The following is a 25,244-nucleotide window of genomic DNA, read 5'->3' on the forward strand; positions in this document are numbered from 1 at the left end:
TTCAGTCTTCCCCTCCTCTTGTCCTCCTCTTGTCCTCCACTCTTTAAGTTTCCCCTCCATCTTTATAAGCTGTGATCTATTAACCTGGATAGAACTCTTCTTGGTCCTGTTATCTGTCGTTCCTGGTGTTGACGTTTCTCTGTGTTCAGCCCTTTGAGGACATCTCACCTTTTTAAAGCAACGTGAAGCTGTTTAAATATTAACCTCCTGTCAATCATTTCAGACGATAAATTCAACAGCTCTCACTGTTTTTAAAAACAAAATATATTTCTACATTTTCATCAGGCTCTTGCAGTTTGGTTTCCGTTCGTGCACAGAACTTGTAAATTTATATCTCACTGTTCACGCCACGAAGCGTCTTCCTGGAGGATACCTCTAGGGGGCAGACCAGAGCGCTCAGGTCGGATGCAGCGACTTGTGTCATGTTAACTCTGCTCTCAGTGTCGTGGCGAGTGTCTCATTCCTGAGCCGGCTCAGACGTCTGATGGTCGGTGAACGGATCGATCTTTCCCCTCTCGGTTTGTCGGACTTCTCTTCCGTCCTCTGAAGTAACCGTCAGACTTGTTCATGTTTAGTGTTGCAGGTTTCCTCTCCAACTCCTATCACTCACTATACTTTGACAGCCATGTCTGTTGTCTTTAAACTTTCTGCCGTTGTTGTCCCTGCTGCTGTTGCCCTCATATGTCCTCTGCCTCAACACTGCCCCTACTGTTCATGTGCAGAAACTCCAGCAGCTGAAGAGTTTATGCAGAAACATCAAACACACTCTGCAGCATCTGGACTCCATGTTCTCTTTTTCTTGTGGGGGTTTTTGACATAAACAAGAAGAGAAAAAAAAAATCCTATAATATTCTGTGGCATTGATTTCTTTCTGCCAAGCCTACAGCTGACCCTGACACCTTGTCTTCTAGTCTGACGTGATGTTTTCATGTCAGATTAGTCGATTTCAGTTTGTCTGTTTTCAACGTTTCCTGAATATTTATCACCTCTTCATTTCTAAAAACAAAACACTGTGCTCTCTGGGATGTGTGGTCAGCGTTTAAATACGTCACAATCCCTCATTGCAGAAAAAAGCTTTCCGTGTCATCCGTATTTTTTAGTTGCGTAACATGACAGAGAAAACAAACTTTCACCTTTCAGGTAAATTGAGGGCAGCAGGCGGATTTTCCAGTTCAGTGAAACATGTTGTTTTTGTGTTTTCCTCTGACTCCAGCAGAGACTAGAGTTTCTCTCCGAGTCCAGGAGACCTCAGAGTCTAGCTGGAGGACCTGCTGATCATATTTATCATATTAAGGATCAGTGACGATTGCTCCAAATGTTTTATAGTCTTTATCTGAGTTTTAATCATGCGCTCTCTGCGAGCTGGCAGGCCATGGTTAAACATTAGTTCAGTGAGTCAGATAGCGGATGTTAGATTTGCATCAATAATCAGGACGTTTGAACAGGACTGTTGACTCTGTGATGCGCTCACTTAGAGGATGTTTGTCATCACACGTGTTTACACAGGAGATCAGGTCTCTGGGTCTTAGAGGATCCTGTAGAGTAAGATTATGGACTCATCTCAGTTTGTTTGACTTTAAAACTCAAACAACAGAAACAAACAGGAGAGACTTTACCCTACATTAGATGTTGAAACAAGCCTGCAGTCTTTCACAGGAGAAGAGTCAGAAATCGGTGAAGTCTGATAATGAGACCAGAGCATGAGAGACTCTGTGGCATCCTGTAAGAGGGTCAGAGTCAGGAACTCCAGAGATCCACATCTTTCCTGTAAACAACAAGGAGACTCAAAGATCTGCTCAAAGAAGAGGGCCGCACAGTTCATCAACATATTCTCATGATACAGAGAGTACGTGAGTGTTATGTCAGAGGAGCTCAAAGCTGATTTATTGCCGATCATTGACCCAGATTTGTGTGTCAGAGTCTTCTGTACATACGTTGGGGGACGGGGACACAGGGGGGGGCATCTGACACGTAACGCAACATACTTTGAAGGTATGGAAAGCTAATTTTAGCGTGGAGCCTATGTTAGCCTGCGGTTCATGTTCACTCTGAGGAATCTTTACCTCACTGCTCGGCTCTCAGGTTTCCCTCCCCCAGTCTCAGACCTTTAGGGGGGAGTATATACATTGAGGTGTCAATACGTATACGATCATGTGCGCATTTCTTCAGCTGCAGGGATCCAAAACAACAAGGATGGATGTCGTGTAGCCTGCTGGCTCCAAGAATGGAGGGCAGGGGAGTCTGAATTCCTCAATGTGTAGGAGTTTTTAACTCCACACGGCGACGCATCCGTCACAGCAAACATGTTTATTTACTCTGTTCAGACTGCAGACACGTTAGTTACCCTGACGTCACACTCAAACGCTCTGATAACGGTACCCTCCAGGTCTTTAGGTCTATAGGAGACTATCATGGTCAGCAAGTCATCGATAATTCAAACTATTAATCACAAATTTACTTAAAGTTAATTCACTTAAAAATACTCTTTCAAAATACAAACACGCAGTTAAAGATCTCCCCCTGTGAGCGTGTTTACTCTGGCCTGGCTCTTGGAGACTGCCTCCAGTGGACGTTGGAGGAACTGCAGGTTCTTGGCTTCGTATATGAACACCAGAGGCTGCTGGAGCTGACAGACAACCTGCAGATCTCAGCTTAATGTTCCTGTCATCTTTTATTCCATCATCCCATCACCTCAGACATCGATGGACAGAGCACAGAGGGAGCAGCTCTCTCAGTGATTGGACAGATGAGTGTGTGAGTGTGTGAGTGTGTGAGTGTGTGAGTGTGTGAGTGTGTGAGTGTGTGAGTGTGTGTGTGTGTGTGTGTGTGTGAGTGTGTGTGTTGACAGCTGGGCTGACAGGGTGCTAACATGACTGTCCATGTGTCTGCTGATATCTGACCGCTGCAGGTTTAGAATCCCTCGATGAGTCCACACGTACGTATGTGATGTCCTGTGACGCACAGAGTTAGTGAACTCATTTTAAGTTACCTGTATGTTTTGATCACACACTCCTTCATTACCATGCACATGTAATAATAGGCCGTATGAAGGTGTGACAGAGGCAGGGCTGCACATTCAGGCTCCTCTGAGGAAAGTTCATTGATATATTTATTTGTCAGGAGAGAAATAAACTCATCAGACAAACTAAAAGTCATGAAGAAGAAATCTGCCGTCTTATAACCACGTGGTTAAAGGAACACATTCAGGATACAGTTTGATAATATGCTGAAAGGGATGACTGTGTTGGTTTTTCAGGGCCGATATTATTCATAGTTCATGTGATTGTTAACCATAGACTGTATAAAATATGGACGTAGTATCCGTGACATCACCCACCTGTTCCTGAGAGCTGTTTTGAAGCCAATCAACGGCGGCAGCCATATTGGAAATGCGGAACTCAACCAGGCAGAGTGTGATGTAGTGTGAGCCTCTTTTTGACCTGTACTGCAGCCAGCCACTAGGGGGAGCAGTTTTTGTTGAAGCTTCACCTCCAGCCGAGCGGGCTGCACCCTTGACTCCTACATGGCACATTATATCCGTTTGGCTGATGTTCGTCAAATATCTGCTGATACTTTGGTGCATCCCTGATATCACTGATTGGATTTAAGCTAAAACACATGTTTGGATACCAGCAGTGATATCCTGAAGAATACTTAAAGCAGCAGAGAAGTTTCCTGTCAGCCTCAAAGTTCAGCTCAGAGAGATTACACCATGAATGGAAATATGAGCAGTTTTCATTTTCAGATCACAAACTCAGAAGCTGCGTTGTCCTCATATTACTGCCATGCTTTATTTAAACTCATCACATTAAACATCCCGATGAATGTAGCTTCTATATTCAGATAATGAAAGAGCAGTTGGTTTGAATTACATCCTGTGTCTCAGACTTTCATCACAACATTTATCTTTGATTAGACTTTTATTAAAAATCGTTTGATCAAATCTTCTGAGGAATCCTGTTGAAGACGATCGTGACTGTGATCATGTCAAATCTATTTAAGTCTGAAAATACTGAAAAACAAATGTTTCCATATTTACTCAAACACCTAACTTAAAGTGGAAAAGTTAAGATTGACTTTAAAGAAGTTTAAGATGAGTACAGGGATCATTTTTAATATTTATATTAATCAGGTCATTCAAAGAGTTCGATGACCCACATGTTTTCTAACCTAAGCTCTGACATGTTTGAGTTCCTGTTCGACACTCCGTCTTTGCAGATCGATTTGTGTGAGGAGTTAGCCCGTTAGCTCTTCAGCTGACCTACTTGTCAGCGTTTGTAGAAGTGTTGACTTTAAGTGAGTCATGGAAAAACCCCGTTAGCATCAGAGGACGTGTTTGGACAAACTCTGCTCAGTTCAGCTTCACTCCCCTCATTCTTCACCTGCTGATAAGGTGACTGATGGAGGACCTCGTGTCCCTCTCTCTGCTGTGTCCTCTCGTCCTGTTTCCTGCCCTCTGTATGGCCTCTTTATCCTCCTTTGTCCTTCACATTGAACCTGCATGTACACTCAGCTGTCCTCTGCAGTGTCGGTAGCTCTAGCAGTGATAATGCAGGTGAGTTAGTTCCTCAGGTGGAGAGCATTTGCGTTGTCGCCCCCCTTTAAAGCACTTAAACATATTTGATTGACAGCACAGGAACAAGGGTGCTACATATGCAAACATGGAAACATGTACAGGTCCAGGTAAGCTGTGTTGACGTGAGATTACCTTGGAGAACCTGAAGCTCAGAGAGAAAGAAGGGGGGAGGGGGCTAATTCAAAGAATGTAGTCTGCCTTTAGCGACTTTCAACAACACAAAGCAAGAGTTAAGTTTAACTCTGCTTCAGTGAAGTTTAAAGGGTTATTTAAAGGTGATTATTCTCTCTCTGCTTTTGTCTTCCACCTACAGGACGCAGACTCTCTTTATGTCTTTGTGCACATTAAGCACTCAGTGATCTTGCCGCCTGTGTGTGTTGTCCACTCTCCATTAAAGACATATGATGTGTACAACTTCAGCAGTTTTCACTGTGCGTTTGTCATTGTCGGTTTAACCCTTCGTGTGCTGTGATGGTTTAAAGTTACCGTTTTATGCGGACGACACTCAGGTGTACACGTGTGTCTTACCTGGAAACCTCTACACACGAGCTGTCATTGTGTCCCAGAAAGGAATGTAGGATGAGTTGGATCTTTACATCTCACCCTTTGGACGACTCACGACTGTAACTCCATTTTTACTGGGTTACCCAAAAAGGTGATTCAGAGATTTCTGCAGACAAAGAGGAAAAATTAATTAAATAGCTCCACCTCGTTAACCACTGCTCTAGCTTTTTATTTTACGTTACACTGAAATCTCTGAGGTCCTTCAATGTCTCTTGTTTTAATGTTCATCGTGCCCGACTCAAGCAGCGTCCAGTGAGCCCTCTCTTTATGTCAGAACCTTCTGCCTTTGGATATAAAAATGGAAAGCTCTCTCTGTTTACAGCCAAAATCAGTCTTTTTAAACTAACATATCTATTGTCTTCATCTTCTGTTCTCTGAGCTGCATGTTTCTATGAAATGTGATGTGTAATTGAAGCTCAGTTATGATGATTCGAGTTGAATTTTCTTCTCTTGTGAACGTAAAAAGACTCTACACGACATTGACTGTGTTTGTCTCTCTGTGTGTTTCAGGTACCCCTGTCATTATGTGTATTGTTCAGAGCAGAGCTCGTCTGGCTCAGCTCAGTCTGCCGCGGACAAAACCGCTGACAGCCCGAAGCCGGACCAGGAGCAGGACTCAACGCAACACAAGGTGGGCTGAAGCTTCAGAGACAGAGCATGAAGTGCTTACAGAACACACATTGCTGATAAAGAACACGTTAGATAAACGATATTATCCAACACCAAGACCAACACCAACTCATTCATGTGTAAAAGTTAGACCACACCTGCTTTAAATATTTTTATCCGCAATCAACACAAAATAAGCTTTTCAGTTTTAGTGTTCATGGTTCAGTTTTTGTAAATCTGCAAAAAAACTTTGGAGTCTTGATCCAGATGAACTTGATGTCCGTGTTTAGCCGGTGGTAAATATTGTGGTGGAATGTCAGCTCACCATGAACAAGTGAATCGTTTACAATGCAAAGCCAAAGATCACAAATCCTCCTCTCACCCTGCTGCACAGCTCGATCATATCTGTCCTGACAGGACGGGAGACTCAGGGAACTAGATGCTGTAGCCTCAGCTCTGTTGGCCTGCATCCTTTCTTTCTGTCCACTTCATGAAGCTTTTGGTCTGATGTGCGATGGAGCTCAAATTCAGACCGACCTGATCAGTCCTGATGCTCAGAAAGACTCAGAGATGGTTTTATTATACACACTGTGAACGCCCGGCATCAGGAGACTCTGGTTAGAGAGCTGTGACATCAACCAGGTGTCTCTGCTTTAACTCATTAACACAATGATAGAACATCATATATGGATGGATGGATGGATGGATGGATGGAGAGGTCCATGTTTGGATGGATGGATGGAGAGGTCGATGGATGGATGGATGGATGGATGGATGGATGGATGGATGGATGGATGGATGGAGAGGTCCATATTTGGATGGATGGATGGATGGAGAGGTCGATGGATGGATGGATGGATGGAAAGATGGATGGATGGATGGATGGATGGATGGAGAGGCTGATGGATGGATGGATGGAGAGGCTGATGGATGGATGGATGGAGAGGTCCATATTTGGATGGATGGATGGAGAGGTCCATATTTGGATGGATGGATGGAGAGGTCGATGGATGGATGGATGGATGGATGGAGAGGTCGATGTTTGGATGGATGGAGAGGTTGATGTTTGGAAGGATGGATGGATGGATGAAGGGAGAGGTCAATGTTTGGATGGATGGATGGAGAGGTTGATGTCTGGATGGATGGATGGAGAGGTCGATGTTTGGATAGATGGATGGATGGATGGATGGAGTAGTAGATGTATAGATAGATGGATGCATGGATGGATGGTTGAATAGATAATACATGGTTTGTTGCATGAACAGAGCAGTGGATGTAAATACCTTGTAGGTAAACATGTCTTAGTTGTGTCCATGAGGAGCTGTATCATTAGACTCGTGGTGACTCGTGGTGAAATGTGTTTGCAGGTCATGTGACTCCGTGGTGGGTGTCAGGTCATGCTCTTTAGGAGCCTGCTGACCTTCGAGAGGAGGTGTAGTTATAAATAGTAAGTGTTTATGGTCAGGAGGTCCTGAGTTACAGCCTGAGGACGGGGTGAGGGTGAGGGGGGTCTTAGATAACTCTTTCTTTTCACGCTAAGATAGAAAACCATAAATCAGTGATCTTATCAGTTTACGGCCTGTAATCTGACTGTTCCTCTGAAACTGTCAGGACACAGAGATGTTCAGGACATGAAGATCAGAGTCTCTTCCAGGTAAAAAGTTAGTTATGAAGCGGCCCCGTTACACGTCGTCTGGAACCTCTGAGTAATGAGTCATAGAGGAGGCAGAAATGTAGGTCAGGACCATCCTGCGGGGTCAAAGTTCATGGTAAACAAAAGCTTTCCTAACTCTCAGCTCGTATTATCGGCTGAACAATGCTGGAGTCTAATCCACCTTAAGGCCAGTCTGACGGTGCAGGCACAGCGCAATACACCTCACTGCAACCACAGCACAGCACAGCACAGCACAGCACAGCACAGCACAGCACAGCACAGCACAGCACAGCGTGTAGAGGCTGTAGTCCTCATAGAACTGTCGCTGGTTCAACTCCCAGTTAGAATAAACTCCTGCAATATCATATTCAGCGAGTAACAAACTGTGACCTCACGTAGACGGTGCAGTGATTCGTACTTTCTCTGGAAATTCATGCCGGCAGATGAGCGTGTTCCTCCCAGTGTGTGGTTCAGGTTCCTAGTTTCACATTATTCTTTGGAAATCACCAAAAAACCTAAAACATAAAAATGTAAAATATACAGCGACTGATGAACTGCAGCATTCTGAGACACTGTGAGCCTCGTACACGGAGCAGAAACAGATTTCTGTCTGTGTTAGATCCAGGATCAGTCCCCCAGAGTCTGCCTGATGTGGACTGATCTGATCTGGTCTGGGTTTAACACTTGGTACCCTCAGCTCTGATGAACCAGCGTTCACACTGTGTGTGTGTGTGTGTGTGTGTGTTGGAATGTATGATAGTTTTGGGAAGTGAGAGTGTTTGTGTGTATCTATGTGTGTGTGTTGAGGCACAGACAAAGGAGAGTCATTGTTTGAGGTCCAGCAGTGAGCCGGCACGCCGAGGCAGCCAAACAGTCCTGGCAGTCTGTCTCTCTGGACTCATAACACGGTCTTTGTTCAGGAACAAAAACCCACCTTCTCAGACGGAGATCTCTTGACCTTTTGAATCTGACATCTTCACACACAAATCTATCGATATCACCCGACTCTCTTACTGGTGTTTCATTGTGTAAGGTGCTTGATTCTGATTTGTCAAAACCCATTGACAACGGTTATTAACTTTCACTAACATGAGCTACACAAGGGGATCCATCACATTTGGTTCTGCTTGTTGACACCATAGACCGTCAGGTGAGGTAAAACCGTTAGCTTCTGTTATCAAAATAGTGTGGCTAAAACGTAAGTTTCTATTAGCATGCTTACTTGGCAGGCTACGACATTTTCATATTGGATACTGTCCAGCAATATTAGCAACAAGGTTAGCAGGTAGTTCTGGGAAAGAGAACCTCTTCAGGGTGCCAGCAGGCTTTAAACATGCGTCACTTTGTGTAGATGTGACCTGGATGATGGAGGATGTAGAGCAGGGGTGTCAAACATGCGGCCCGCGGGCCAAAACCGGCCCGCCAGAGGTTCCAACCTGGCCCACGGAACGACTTTGCAAAGTGAAAAAGTTACAGAGAAGACATTAACTGCAATTTTTCAATAAAAGTAACTACTATTTCAAATCTGTTCTCTAGGGGTCGCATTAAATCATAGTGCTGACAGAACGCACCTGAGCGGTGCTTTTTTTCCCGGGACTATTTTTCTCAAAGAGAGAAAATAGATGACTTGCTGTTTGTATGATCCGGTTGAGATTCATAAAGACTTTTTAGAGCACTATAAGATGATCCACTAACTACTAACACTAGCACTACACCCCTGCATACAACACTGTCCAGCAAACTGTTCATGCTGGAGCTGAGGGGTCCAAAATAATCAAATTTACCTTCTTCATTATTATAATCTCTGTTCTTTTGCTGTTAACATTTCACTCTGTCAGGTGAATGAGTAACCTGTGTGTTTGTTTTTGTAGAAAGATAGTTCATGTAATGTGAACATTTTCAGAATGTACTTGTACTTTTTTGCACTGAAACAAAGGGAAACATTTGGAGTTGTCGTTATCTATAGGTTATTATGTTGTGATTTTACTGGTCCGGCCCACTTCAGATCAACTTGGGCTGTATGTGACCCCTGAACTGAAATGAGTATGACGCCCCTGATGTAGAGAGTGACAGACGTCTTTTTCTCTGCAGGTGTTGGAAGAATGGACGACGCACACATCATACGATATGGGACTGGAGACAGAGAGAGCAGCATTAGAGAAGCTGGCAGAACACAACATTCACCAAGAACAGGTAACGTCAGCACCTGAGAAACACTACAGAGAGCTGTGCGATCATGACTCTTAACATTGACCTTTAATCATACTCTGTTATTTTAAACCGTGACTCACTTCATGATGATGGTGCACCTCTAACGGGTCTCTGTGGTCCCGCTCTGCAGACTGTGAATCCTGGAGAAGCTGAGGTGAAGGAGACCAAGCCCGACCAAGAGTCTGACCCTGAACCCGTCGCTCCTGAGCCAGAACCCCACCAAGACCCCAACCAGGCTGATGTGGACCAGCAGACTGACACCCAAAACCAAGACCATGAAGTCCCCGTGGTCTCCACTCCAGAACCAGTTCCAGCACAGACCCCAGAGTCCTCAGAAGCCCCAGCAGAGACCATCAGTGAGGCTCCTGCTGCTCCCCTGAACCTGGACTCAAACCCAACCCCCTCCCAAGATGAAGCTGAAAACACACCTACCTCACAGAGTGCCGGCCCGACCCACACAGGGTAAGACCACATTCAGACCCTCAGTCCAGAGAGCACCTGGTGTAGAAGCTGGCTTTGACCTCAGAGAGAGATAAGGCTGAGACCTGAGAGACGCATGTTCCTCTGATGAGGGTCAGAGCCAGCTTCTACACAGACACATTCAAGTCCTCAGATTCATTTGTGTTCATGTGTTCCCAGTACACGTTCTCTTTGATGTTTTTATTTGTTAACTTCTCTTCCTCCCGTTCATTTTGTTCTTTTTATTTCTATGATTTTGTTTTTAATGTCACATCAAACTGTAAATGACAAACAGAGAGAGCAGCTCAGAGGAGACTTGGTTTCACATCCTGGATATTTAACTCGTACACCATCGCTGTGAAGTCAGAACTCTTGTCAGATGGACTTTTTAAAGGAAGCTTTTATACTTTCTTGACCTGGACCTGGGACTGTGTCAGTCCACATATCATCTGGATCAAACCTAAAAGAAGAACATTTCATCCAGTCTCAGCTTCAGCGTTTGGAAGACATCAGGACTCTTAGTTTTTAAGATGTGCTCAGCTTCCTGTCAGAGGAACAACCTCTCCCCCCCTTTCTCTCCCTCTCTCTCTCTCTCTCTACCTCTCTCTACCTCTCTCTACCTCTCTCTGTCTCTCTCTACCTCTCTCTCTCTACCTCTTCTTCTTCTATCTCTCTCCAGCTTTCTCCCCTTTCCCTCTCTCCTTGTCTCCCTCCCTCTCTCCCACCCTCCCCAGTGTAAGGAGGTGTGGTAAACGCCATGTCCTTTCTTTCCCTCAGTGAGATGTGGGTTGCCAGTGCAGGAGATGAACTCCCAGTAGACACCTTTGTCTCTGCTGAGCACTCTGATTCTCAGTGCGGGGTCGTTCCCCCCGAACTGGCAACCTGTGAAAACTCCCCCTTTGGCAGCCCTCTCTTCAGGTGAGTCCCTGAGCCCCCCAGCAGCCAATCAAAGCACAGCGACAGGTAATCAAGCCACAAGCTGCACCTCTCTGCTGTGTGCACCCGTCGACCGCTGACCTTGCTCTCCGCTTACCTCTGCTTTTTTTATTTTTTATTTCCTTCTCTCCATCATTTTGCCTGCTCACAAACAAGGACTGTCTGAACTTGAAATGAGTTTAACATCTTTATTCTCTGAGGTCAACACTTCTGTGGACTCATTTCTTCTCTTCTTTATCCTTCTCCTCCTCCTCTTCCTCTCCAATCCCTCCTCCCTCTCCACCCTGTGTCTGCGCTGCAGGGCGGAGGAAGCCGGCACAAAGGACCAGCCGTCAGAGCAGGTCCACAGTTCTGCTCCTGAAGCAGAGGTCCAGTCCGGTCCTGGTCATGTAGACCAGGAACAACAACAACAACAACAACAACAACAGCAGCAGCAGCAGGAGCGACAGGAGCGACAGGAGCGACAGGAGCTGGAGGATGGGCTGCCTGAATCTGACCGAGAGGGAAACGCCTCCCAGGTCCACCAAGATCAGCAGGTCAGCCACTCTCTAAAATCCTCCATCACCTCTTCATCAGACAAACAAGTGTTTCAGTAAATCAAACATAAGGTAGCACAATTAGAGTTCCTTTACGCCTGTGTGACAGGCAGGTGAGCCACTCCTTTGACATGACTTCCTCGTTCTGATCACAGGGACTTTCTGGAGCAGGTTTTGCTCATTGTTTATGTTGTAGTCGTATGAAAGCAGAAATAGTCTCCTGCAGGTGAAGATACTTTTGGTTATGAGACGAGAGCAGCTGTGATCGTTTCCTCTTCAGGACTGAAACTCTGATACGCATGTTCGACTCTTAGTTACCTCTGCGTGTATTTAACGTTTAACCTGTTAGACTCCACAGTTCACTCTCAAAGTTTAGAGAAGAATTACTTTAAGCATTTTTTAATCTGTCAAAACATGAAGCTACAGCTCTGTTTTTACTTAAACCACTGCTTCTCTTTGTTAGTCACAAGGAGTAGCAGGGTTTTTGCTTCATAAGATAGGACAACTGGAGAGAGACAGGAAATGTGGGGAGCGGAGAGCGAGGGCAGTAAAGGGTCGAGGCCAAGGTCACTGTGACAAAGACTACAGCCTCTCTGTCCATGGGGAGCTTGAGGAAACCTCTAGGCCGACTAGGGACCCCTGTTTTTAATCTTTCAAAGAGAAACCTTTAAATCACAAAGTTAGAGATATCAGATCTTCATCATGCGTCACACACGTAGTCTAGACTCTGACAATCTATCTTTGGAAAAAAGGCCGGACTAGACCAGAGAAAAGCACACCGAACACACACCGAACACACACCGAACACACACCGAACACACACCGAAAACACACCAAACACACACCGAACACACACCGAACACACACCGAAAACACACCAAACACACACCAAACACACACCAAATAAACACCGAACACACCAAATATACACCAAATATACACCGAACACACACCGAACACACACCGAACACACACCGAACACACACCGAACACACACCGAACACACACCGAACACACACCGAACACAAACCAAACACACACCCAACACACACCCAACAAACACCAAATACACACCGAACACACACCGAACACAAACCGAACACACACCGAACACACACCGAACACAAACCAACACACACCCAACACACACCCAACAAACACCAAACACACACCGAACACACACCGAACACAAACCAAACACACACCGAACACAAACCCAACAAACACCAAATACACACCGAACACACACCAAACACACACCGAACACACACCGAACACGCAACGAACACACACCGAACACACACCGCACACACACCAAACACACACTGAACACAAACCAAATACACACCCAACAAACACCAAATAAACACTGCACACACACCGAACACACATCGAACACACACCGAACACTCACCGCACACACACCGAGCACACACCAAACACACACCAAACACACACACACACACATATTTCTGCACTTTGCCATATCTGGTTGGCATGTCAGTGTCCCTGAATTCTCAAGTTGAGGTCATCCAGACTTCTGTATGAACTGTTGAGCCGTTTTACACTGAGTGGATCTTCTAGAAGGATGAGCAGAGACATTACAGCGGAGTGGATTACCTGTTTGACATAGACCTTGACCCTGGAGGGGGGGGTGGGCTTATCACAGCTTCTCCTCTTGACTAAATAAGGCTCTCGTGTTGAATGTGGTTCAGGTACAAAGCTCTGATCAATACTTTGGTTAAGATGCAGAAAATATTCAGGGTTTGGTTCCCAAAAGTGTGAGGGTTGACATTTACAGGAAACCAGGTCACTAACACTTACAAAGAGATAAAGGAATCCGAGGAGAGGTTTAAAGCTTGTGTTTAAAAAAAGGAGGAAGTATTCTAAATGAAAACAAAGAGTCCTTCAACCTCAGGATGTTTCTTTAGATCTGAATCAATTAGATTAAAGTTAAAATGATTACAATCAAACTGAATAAGAAGCACTTTGTCTACTCTCGCATGCAGAGGCAGAAGTGTGTATTTGAGTTGTGTGTGCAAAAACAAGGCATCAAAAACCTTTTTTGTTATATCAGAGAAATTTATAGAGAAACATGAAAGCCCAGCTGATAACTGCAGACGGATCCTAAAATAGTTTTATCATATCTCAGATGTCTCCATCAGGAAACGCCACGTCAGAGGCTTTTATTGTGAAATATCAGAAACAGTCTTCAGTGCATCAAACGTTTCACAGTCAGCGCTCTGCTCACGTCACCTCACAGATGCTGGTTAAATTTCCATGACAGTTCTGAATATTGAAATATTCAGAGTGCACAGCTGTTGTAGAGTTCAGCCTCAGAGTGTGTGAGGGGTTAACGCTGAGTCAACCTGCTCAGTGGAGGATAAAGACAGAGGACTGTGTCCGGGGGAGGTTTCTTATTATCCGGGGATTTGAGTCTGCTCTGAGAATTTCTACATCATTTTGCAGTTCTGGGTTTAAGTCTGCTTCCTAATCTGTCTGTGTGTGCGAGTGATTCCTGTCGGAGCTGTTGGTCTGTTAGCTTAAGAAGCAGTCTAAGTTGGTGGATTTTTCAGGATCAGTCTGTCGTGTGAGGTCCAAAAGGGCGCTCTTATATAATCCATCAAAATATTATTCACAGCTCAGCGCATCTCAAAGCGTGAAGTCATGTCAATTTACATGACCTCACAATTAATCGTTTTATTATCCAGCTTTCTTACTAATCACTCGTTAAATACTTGATCCTGATTGGTCAGAACTCTCATACTGATGGTCGTTGATGCTGAATAGCAGGAGCGATGCCAGGAACACATCTCTCACGTCACATCAGATCAATGTGTGGAAAGAATTCTGGCACATTCACAAAGTTTACTGTTTCACCTTTCTGTTCACAGTGTGGTTAATGTGTTTGTTTCTGATGGGATAATAATCTTTCTTAGATTGGACCTTAAAGTTTTTATCTTATTTCATACATTCAGTTTTTATCTTGTTTATTTTTTTATGTCTCAGCGTTCCTTCTCTCTGTTTTTACATGTTTCTCTCTCCTTCATGTAAAGCTCTAGCGCTCCATGTTTTAGCTGCTGTTGAAATAAAGTGACGTCTTTGTGTTACAATCGCTAACGGGCTTTGTGTGCTCCACCTCTCCGTCTCTTCAGGTCGGGGATCCCTCAGTGCCGAGTAAAGAGGACATCCCCACCTTCGACGAGTGGAAGAAGCAGGTCATGGAGGTGGAGAAGGAGAAGAGTGAGTGCATGAATAATTCAGACACATTTAGATGCATGTGCACAAACGAAGGGAGCTGAGTGCTCTCTTCCATGATGTTGTTGTTACAGACGTCCTGATAACTCTGACACCAGCTCAGCCTCCAATCTGTCTCTGCAGAAAGCCCTCACACATCGGCTTTAATCTCTCTCCTCTTTGTCCTCCTCACTGAGAGTTGTTTGCTTCTTTGTTGCCTCTGTCTTTTCTCTTTAGCTTCCTTCCCTATGTTCTATTTCTGTCTCTCTGTCACCATCTCTCTCTCTTCCTCTCTGTGCACGCCATCGTGTGCCATAGTCAGCAGAATGTGTGTGCGTGTGTGTTCATGTTATGTAATCCACCAGTTTCCCTCTGAGGCATCGCTCTCTGTAACAACAACACCCTCTCTGTGCAGGTCAGTCCCTCCACACCTCCACCGCTGGCACTCCCCACCCCGTGAAGAAGGTCCAGAAAAACTTCAAGAACAACTACGCCTCAGTGGAGTGTGGAGCAAAGATCCTGTCTGCCAACAGCGAGGCCAAGGTCAGACACGACACCTCTGTTTCTCACACACACTGTCATCATGTATCAGCTTCTGCATCACACCTGTGTTTAAGAGGATCTCTACAGGTGCACAGTGAGGATATGTAGTTATCCCTTTGTATCAGCAAACAGAGCGCAGCATACAGGAGGTTCCTCGTGTGGTACACATACATGTTTGATATCACACTCTGTACCTTTATAAATAAAGTCTATGGTGCATGGTTTTCTGGCCAAACATGAACACAACGACATTCTTAAATCTTGTGAATAACGTCGGGTAAATCATCCAGACTCCACAGGCTGAAACGGTTTAGAAGTTCCCACCTTTCAGTTTGTGCTTAACTTCATCAGCTAACATTGGGAGGTGACAAATACCAGTTCAAAAGTATGAATCATTAGTCCCTTTCAAACGTGAACTCCTGACATTTTCTAGATCATTTCAGGCTCTGATGTTTTCAGGAATATGTCGTTCACACATGCACTTCACAGCAGGAGATGATCCGTGTCATACGTTTAATTCATCATGTTGGGAAATATTCAAGATAAAAACAATCAAATGAGGGGCGCTGGTGGCCTAGCGGTCTAAGCGCCCCACATACAGAGGCTACAGTCCTCGTCACAGGGGTTGCCGGTTCGATTCCCGGCCGGTCGACCATTTCCTGCATGTCCTCCCCCGCTCTCTACTCCCCAAATTTCCTGTCTCTCTTCAGCTGTCCTCTCAAATAAAGGCAAAAAGGCCAAAAATATAACCTAAAAAAACAATCAAATGAAATCATCAGTTCACTTTAAGAATGTGTCGGTAACCGCAAATCAAGAATTGAATCTTTAAGTATTTCTTGTTTGTAATTTAAACAAATATTTTATATTAAGTGATTATATTTTATGGTCTACTCCTTAAAGAGTCGGGTGCATTTGTCAGAGGCCTTATAAAAGAACATACAAAACATTTCTGCTCAATAACAAGAGCCACGATATAACGGGTCAATTCAACAATTACTCTAACCACTAACGTCTGACAATGAATGTGTGGGAGGAGCCAAAAAAACAGGCTCGTCGAGTGGCCTTCAAATAAAAACATTCAACATAAAGACAAAGGGTTCATGTAGAATGGAATAACTAGACACAACCAAAGTCAGAACATACAGGTCAATAAGAAGGATTAATTCAAAATGTTCCAGTCTAACCTGCCGGGTTCACACATCGACTCACCCTGACTTCACTCAGACTTCTTCCAGAGTCAGCAGGGAAAGGTCAGAATGAACAGAGTCAGCTGTTTGCATTCACACATGCAGCCTTCAGGAGGAAGAGTGAAAAAGTGCAGAGTGAGAGGAGCTGAGGTTAGGATGCTGACACAAAGTGAAGTCATGTAGCTAACGGCTCAAAACAAAGGTGTGTGACTCACGTTGGGCCGTCACATCATGTTCAGGCTTTCGTATTTTGAGTCACTCGTGCTTTTGGGCAACGTGCACTCAACGGCCCTCTGAAGTTAGACCTTCTAGTCTTTGAGCTCCATATTGGACTCATTTTAGTCTCACATGAAACAGAAGTCTGTGTCAGCTGTTAGTAAATGAAGTAACTGATTATGAACTCTATCATTGTTGTGTTTGTTCTGCAGAGCACTTCAGCTATCCTCATGGAGAACATGGACCTGTACATGCTGAATCCCTGCAGCAACAAAATCTGGTGAGCTCACCGACACACCGAGCACAAACACAGGCCGAGTTAGACTTCTGTTTGAGTCTCTTATATTAAACATGTTCTGTTTGTCTCTCTGCAGGTTTGTGATCGAGCTCTGTGAGCCGATTCAAGTCAAGCAGCTGGACATCGCCAACTTCGAGCTCTTCTCGTCGACACCCAGAGACTTCTTAGTTTCCATCAGTGACAGGTACGATTCTGTGTGTCGCACTAAAACAGGCTTTAAGTTCTCATCAGCATGTCGAGCGTTTCCTGATCGTCATGTCAGACACGTTCAGGAGCTCAGGATCGTGACGCTGCATATAAAACTGAATTAACAACATGAGGTGGAAACCGATAAAGTGGCAGAGGGAGTGTGAAACCAGCAACTGAACTCTCAGGAGTTATAAAGAGAAGCTGGTGTGTAAACATGGGAAACAGACTTTGAGGTAATGGTGGGTTAGTGATGAACATAAAGCTCTGTGTCTGACCTCCAGTCTAGTGTTTTGTGTTCAATGTGATCAACAAGAGAGTAAAGAAGGAACTCACCTGAACACACGGGATTTAATCCCTACTATATGGACAGACAGTCAACCCTTAGAGTATATTTTTGTGCCATTAACGGTCTCAAATATGGACCACCTTGTTTCCTGATTTTATAATAATAACACTTTATTGATATAGCACTTTTCAATACAACTCAACTCAACTTTATTTATATAGCACTGTTCATACATAAAAACATGCAGCCCAAAGTGCTTCACAGAATAACGGAGACAGAAAACAACAGCAATGGTAAAATTATAAAAGGCATGATTATAAATAAAATACTTAAAAATAAAATAAAATCAACACAGTAAAATTAATAAAATAAGTAATAGTGGAAAGAAAATTTAAAAAATAAGGTAGAGTTAACAAGAGCAGATGAACACAAGAAATAAATAGATAAATAAATAATTCAATTTTAGAAATAAATAAATATTTTTTGGAAATAAGTGTAAACGCAATTATTAAAATATTAATGATTAACATAATAAAACAAATAATAAAAATAATAATGCAGTCCAGGGCTAAAAATAAACTAATCCAAATTAAAAGCTAGATTAAAAAGGTGAGTCTTAAGTTTACTTAAAAAAAAAAGTAAACAAATAAATAAATAAATACAGGTAACAAAGTGCTTCACAGTGGACAATAAAAACAAAAAGAAGTGAAAAGCAAAATGAGGTGATAAAAGATAATGAAATAAAAACTTAAAAACAAACAAACTTATAAAACAGTCCCTTTAAAATCTGATCTAAAATTAAATAGAATCGCACAATAAAGCCTCCCTGTAAAAATGTGACTTGAGTAATGACATAAAACACAGGACTGACTCTGCAGGTCTGATCCCCTCTGGCAGGCTGTTCCAGAGTGAAGGAGCCCTGACTTTTATATCAGAATAAAGTTTGTTTTCTTTTCGGTCCAAACCTCCCCAGAAGTTTAAAGACATCACCTCTGACTCTATTAAATGGAGCAGATTCGTGTCCTCTCCTTCTTTGAATGTTATCCTGTAGCTCAGGGTTTAATTGATATTTGTAGAAAGTGATCAGGTAGATTGGTGAAGAGGATTCTGGTAGATGATAGAGGAAGTCTGGATCAAAGTTAGTGGGTACAGATATCCTCTGAATCATAGTTTCACATGAAGTGATGAGACATAAATATAGATAAGTTACATGAATTCTGGTAAATCAGTTTTGATGGTTGCTTTTTCTCTGAGGGTGTTACAGACGTGGGCAGGTCAGACGCCTCCTCATGACTCCATCACGCCACGCTCTCTTCTTCCTCCCGTATTATCAGCTCTAACTTTAGCCCGTCAGAGCGTCTTTGTTTTGGATGTGACTCGGCATGCAAGGACAGACCTTCATCACACGGAGCATTAACACTCCGCCAAGTGTTGACTAAAGCACAAACACACACACACACACACACACAGACGTCTCTGACTGCTCTCTGGTTGTGTCTGCAGATATCCGACCAACAAGTGGGTGAAGCTGGGAACCTTCCACGCCCGAGATGAGCGCATCGTTCAGAGTTTCCCCCTGGATGAGCAGCTGTATGCGAAATACGTGAAGGTACTTTTTCCTCTTTGAAACGGTCCCTTAAACCTCAATGACAGCAGCAAACACACACACACACACACACACACACACACACACACACACACACACACACACACACACACACACACACACACACACACACACACACACACAGACAAACACACACACACTCAAACACAGAGTCAGACAGCCGGGCAGCTGTATGTGAGGCTCAGGGACAGGCTCATGACGCCTCGAAGGGTTATTGTGCTGTCAGCGCTGCCTGTCTCTCCTCTCTGACTCTGTGCGTGTGTGTGTGTGTGTGTGTGTGTGTGTGTGTGTGTGTGTAATGAGGGTGTGTGTGTGTATGAACTAAAGGGCAGGTTCTCATAACTCTTGGGGTTATTTTATTTCAGATTCGGGCCGTTCCCAGTCTGTCAGGAAATTAAATCACTGTGTTGGCCGATAACCAAAGTTTGCCTTCAGCTCTAAACTTCCTGCTTTAATGAAGTTCAACTTTAGACATTTTTATTATTATTATTATTATTATTATATCCATTTTAAGCACTTAAAATATAAAAAATAATCAAGAAAATATCAGCACATCACTCAGGAGTTAAAGTATCCTGTAATGTGACCCGGTATGAGGCTGAGACCTGCAGGTAGAAGTGAACACAGTGGTGTGTTTGAGAGTCTGAACCTTTAGTTTCCAGTTATTCCAGGTTTCACCATCAGCTCAGATCATTTTCACTTTCTCTGATTCCACAGTTTAAAGTGATTTCTGCACTCGTCTCTGTGATCCACATTTCACCCTGATCAGCCGTCTCTCTGATTCAAACTGCACTGAAGATGCATGAAGCTCAGCCTCTCTCATATCCTGCATGTAGCTGTGTGTTTATCATAGTTATCATAGTTTATAAGAAGAGGCTACGGGCTTTAGGTTACAGACTAAAGGAAAGTAAGAAGATTAATCTTCTGAGTATATTTCAGCAGCTTTAGAGAACGGTCAGTCACAGGCGATACCTTACTGTGTTTTATATTTGACTGTTAATATGATCATAGCGTTGAGCCAACATGGCCTCACTTAGACGTTTGTTTTTCTACCGTCTTAAAGCCATGAGTTTGATGTTTTGGTGTTTTCCATCCGAGCGTGATGCGACTATAATTTAACTAACATGTTTAGCTGCACTGTAACCTTCCAGCGTTAGCAGATCTTGGTTTGCAAGATCACTAATGTGGGAGGCTGATTTGGGTAAACAAGCTCTAAACACAATCTAACACTCAAAGAAATGACCAACCTGACTAAATCTAGTTAAACCCAGCAGTGAGTCATTCTGCAGGTGGTTTAGTTTGGATGTGATGAGTTTCTGTGTTTCTCTGATCTGTCTTTCTCTCCTCAGCCCTCACTGCTGTTCTCTTCATGTCAGATCGTTGATGAATACTCTGATGATTTTATTCTAGTGATGTCAGTGTGGGCGTCAACATGTGGGCGTCAACATGTGGGCGCTCTCTGTGAATCATGTGCTGCGTTATGAAATAACTGTATTTATTACATAAACTGATTTGATCGTGAAAGTTTCACCTCTGATCTGTTGTTATTTTCAGTCCTCTGTGTGTCCGTCTGTCCGTCTCCTGTCCTTCCTTCAGCTCCCTGTAGATCCTCTCTGTAGCGTCCTGCCTGTTGACTGTAACCCAGCCATGTTTACAGCTGTATGTTTGTACCTGCTTGTAGCTTGAATCAGTCTTCACTGATCTCTCTCTCTCTCTCTCTTTCTGTCTTCCTCTCGCATCAGATGTTCATCAAGTACATAAAGGTTAGCACTCTTCTCTCTCTGTCACAGGTTTATAAACACGGGTGTGTAGTGGGTGAGACTGTAATCTCTAATGCATGTGAAGATGTGTAATAAGTAGAAGATGCACTCAGACATGTTTGATACTTGTCCTCAGGTGTGTGGTGGGTTGTGGGTTTATGGAGTGGGCACTCATACATTGATTATTGATTATTGTTGCTGAAGGTCAGTTTGAGAGTGTGTCTGTTCTCCTCTGCAGGTTGAACTCCTCTCACACTTTGGATCAGAACATTTCTGTCCGCTCAGTCTCATCAGGTAAGAACAAACTGCTCCACGGCCTCTCTCTGAGTCTGCTGTAACATATTTTATAAGATCTCCAGCAATGCAGAAATTTACTCTATCAGCTAATTTGAATAACAACAGACGATGAACTGAGTCTCATATCTGAAAAGGAGAGTCTGACGAAGCTAAATCTGTCCTAAGAGACAGCAGTCCTGTATCAGTAGAGTTACATCAGACGTTTTTGTTCATCGTGAATCCTTTAAAAATTCCTCAATCATGTAAACAAAACATACCAGTGCCTGTAAGCTGTGCCTTTAAGATCCACCTGAATTCTCACTCCTCACATTAAAACAGGGCTCCTTTATCTATTTAACTTTTTAAACATCTTGTAATTTGTGACGTTGCAGACTCTTCATTTCACTGTGAGGTCGGATTCTTTCACACGTCCTCAGAAGTGTCTTCTGTCCCACCCGAGCAGTTCATATGTAGATATTGTAGATTTTATTTTGGGTCTTTTTATGGCTTTATTAGGAGGACAGCACAGAGTCAGAAACAGAGGAGAGAGTGGGCAAACAGCTCTGTGTAGGAGTAAAACTCTGGGTTGTCACTTTGAGGACTGAAGCCTCTGAACATGAGACTCACAGTTTAATCTCTGAGCTAAACCGGCACCCTGCAGGTCTTTTTTAAATGTAATTTCTGGCACAAATGAACTCTTAATCTAAGAGGTACAGTACTTTTTTAAGGTATATTGTTGGGCCTGTAACACCTTCATTATAAAGGAGAGGACAGTGGGTAGGGCAGGAAACCAGGAGAGAGTGGGGGAATGACATACAGGAAAGAGGCCGCAGGGTGGAATCAAACCTGAGCTGCCCACTATGTGGGCGCGCAACTTAACCATTAGGATAAATATACGCCCAGGAGAACAGTACTTTTGAAACACAGAAGAGATGTGGTACATTTCAATGTTTAATTCTAAACAACATAATCTATAACCAACAGGAAGTAGATTTCTGTAAGGATCCTGACAGAGAACACCCATTGAGAGATATTTCAGCAGATCTGTGATCTCCTCTTGTCAGATGTTGCCTTTTTTTAAAAGTTAAAGTATGAATCAGTAAAAGTGACATTTTTCCAGTTTGACTCTTTCAAAATGTAAAAATATCTCCTCCTGCAACACCTGAAAGAGTTCTACATCTCTCAAAGTGCAGGACGGATTCAGAGTGTCATCCTCCGTCCTGACTGTGACCGATCATAGAGTCTGCAGGAGGCTTTTATTTTGAAATTATCAGACACATTTTTTTTACAGCTACATATTCCAACATTTTCCCTTCTTTGCTCATTCTGTCAAAATGTGTTTAAAGTATAGATTGCTGTCTGGAGGTTTATAGATATAACAAAATGCTTTTTGTTCTGACTCACCTTCAGACTCATGAATTCACGTTGAACATGAGGAGTAAAGAGTGGCCCGTCATGCAGCTTTATAACCCTTAGTAGATTCCAGAGTGATCACACTGATGTTGCTGACGTTTGATTGTTACATCCTGTAATAACTTGGTGTTAAAGTCTCCTCTCCTTACAAACACTAACAGAAACACTGTTCTGCTCTTTAAAGCCCTCTGTCCCCCCTCAGGCTGTCATCTGACTCTGATTTCACACTTAATGAGGTTTATTTTTATCCTGAACAATGACTCCAGTATCTGTTTACTCTGTACTCACAGTTCTCTCTCTGGAGGTCTGTCACTGTTCAGTCTCTGGATCACTCTCTGATCATCCTCCCCTCAAAGAGCACGAATCAAATCAGGAATCTGTCATCTATTTCTGCACTGCACTTTTACAAACTTTGAGATGAATCAGATGTTTGTAGTTTGTAGTGAAACATATCAAACCTGATAACTGCTCTCAGAGAACAAGTACCAACAGGTGAGCCTCTGATCAGCAGGTTCATCAGGACATGTGTTAATCATTGGGTTCAGTTAGACTCTCCTCTAACGGTCTGTTCACGAGAAACTGAGCTTAGATCGTCTTTAAAGTTACCTGAGATAATCACACCTGACAGCAGTTACTCATCCCTTCCTGTTGGTCCGTCATAACAAAGTGTATGTGTGTGTGTGTGTGTGTGTGTGTGTGTGTGTGTGTTTTGTGCAGGGTGTTTGGTACGAGCATGGTGGAGGAGTACGAGGAAATTGCAGATTCTCAGTACCCCTCAGAGAGACTGGAGTACCTGGATGAGGACTACGGTAAGACCAGAATCTGAGTTTGTTTACTCCTCTTCACCTGTAAACACAAATATAATCCTTTGTCACACGTGCACTCTAACATTTATAGATACTTTCAGGACAGTTTGTCTGAAGTTTTCAAAGTAGTTCTGCGAGCTTGAGGTGAACCGTTCTGACTTTAACGAACACATCAGATAGGATAAGATATTCCTTTATTTGTCTTACAATTTAAAGTGTTACAGCTGCAAAGTAGACAATGCAAAACAGTATAAAGTAAACAAGAGCATATAAAATAGTTATTATTAAAAATGTAATTTACAATCAAAGAAGTAAAATAATCATATCTTAAGAAGTATATACACAACTAAATAAGTACATTTACATATATTTACAAAACCAGTGATGCAGGGATAAATGTGCACAGACAGCTCATCCTCTTGTGGAAATGTTGCTTGAATGCTGGCAGGAAAAAGCCCGGGTAAAGTCCGGTGAAGAATGAGTCTGTTTGCGTTCACACATGCAGCTCACCCTGAAGATATCAGGACATTTTTAGGAGATTAGTGCGAGTGTGAAAACAGCGATAATGTAACGCTGCCTCACCTGGTGGAACCGTAGCTGAGCTGTCAAGTCTTCAAAAGACCCTGAGAGGACACCCAGGTTACGTTCCTCCTCTCTTGCTAGTCACCAAACAACTCAGGCTGGAGAACTATCATACAGGTCTTCACTGGTCTCCTGAGTCCGGCCGTGTGTTCAGGATGTTTTGGTCTTTAAGTGAAGGAGCTGAGTGTTTACCTTTATGTAACCTGAAGTCTTTATTCCTCCTCAGACTATCCTCCAGGGTACCAACCATCAGAGGACAAGGCCTCCAAAAACCTGCTGGGCTCAGCAACCAGTATGTACATCCCCCCCCCAAAACAAACAAACAAACAAACACACACGCACACACACACTCACAGAAACTGGGTTGGTGTTAACGTCTCTGCGGTTCAAAACTAAGAGCTCAGATGAACAATGAACCTGAACTCTTATAACCAGATCAAAGAGGAGAAACTAAATCTGCTTTTGTTTAATGTCCTCACATGCCTTTAATAACTCAGTTACTGGGTCGTTCTTTTTTATAGTGCTGTTTGATTTAAACATCTCGTTTCAGAAAAACACAATGTGACAAACATTAAACACAGAAGAAGAAAACAGACAATAAAAAGCAAGAAACACGAGGACTCTGTGAGAAAGACGTTCCTCAGAGTTCTTACATAAGAAGCTGAATTAAAAACAGTCGCACATGACTCTGAGGTTTATAGGGTAAAAAATATAAATCTGTTTAAGACTTTTACTTTGAAAGAGTCAAGCAGTGAATGCTTCTCCTTCTCTTTTACTTTGAAAGGGCAGTTTACAGTCCAGAGCATGAATTGAAATAATCTACTTCATGGGCGTGAAACTTTGATCCCAGAGGGAGACAAAATTCAGAACTGGGTCAAAATCAAGAGACGAACACGGTCAACACTTACTGAGCAACTTGATCTTTGTTTATGATCAGTTTTTTTCACTGAGACTTTTTAGATGAAGAGGTTTATCACAGGCGATCAACAACAGTCAGAGAACTCACCTGTTTTAATCTATAATACTCCTGATTTTCACCAACAGCCTCTGCAAGTGAAATATGAATATTTAAATGTATACACAGAAGTCTCTCAGCGGGGGTTCTTTCTATAGATTAAAGCAGTTCAGACTTTTACTCATGAGCTCAGGGTCGATGTGTTCAGGAACACAGAACATCATACAATCATACAGTCCGTCCTGAAGCTGCAGGTTTAGAGCGGTGAGATGCTTCGTTATGGTGCACAGAAACAGTGCATTCTAGGATTTGTAGTGTTGACCT

At 43.2% G+C, this 25,244-nt stretch overlaps 1 protein-coding gene across 1 annotated transcript in view; it reads left to right on the forward strand.

Moving 5' to 3' along the window:
* Window positions 1-25,244, forward strand: part of suco (SUN domain containing ossification factor) — a 60,539-nt gene that overhangs the window by 23,169 nt on the left and 12,126 nt on the right. Inside the window, 14 exon segments of the mRNA XM_034705143.1 lie at window positions 5,651-5,771; window positions 9,495-9,596; window positions 9,745-10,076; window positions 10,851-10,991; window positions 11,311-11,545; window positions 14,701-14,788; window positions 15,198-15,325; window positions 16,941-17,008; window positions 17,103-17,210; window positions 19,005-19,110; window positions 20,871-20,891; window positions 21,127-21,182; window positions 23,295-23,386; window positions 24,192-24,257. Coding sequence (XP_034561034.1) covers window positions 5,651-5,771; window positions 9,495-9,596; window positions 9,745-10,076; window positions 10,851-10,991; window positions 11,311-11,545; window positions 14,701-14,788; window positions 15,198-15,325; window positions 16,941-17,008; window positions 17,103-17,210; window positions 19,005-19,110; window positions 20,871-20,891; window positions 21,127-21,182; window positions 23,295-23,386; window positions 24,192-24,257 — 1,664 coding nt within the window.

Source organism: Notolabrus celidotus, chromosome 2 (assembly GCF_009762535.1).
Source record: "Notolabrus celidotus isolate fNotCel1 chromosome 2, fNotCel1.pri, whole genome shotgun sequence".
Lineage (NCBI taxonomy): Eukaryota > Metazoa > Chordata > Actinopteri > Labriformes > Labridae > Notolabrus > Notolabrus celidotus.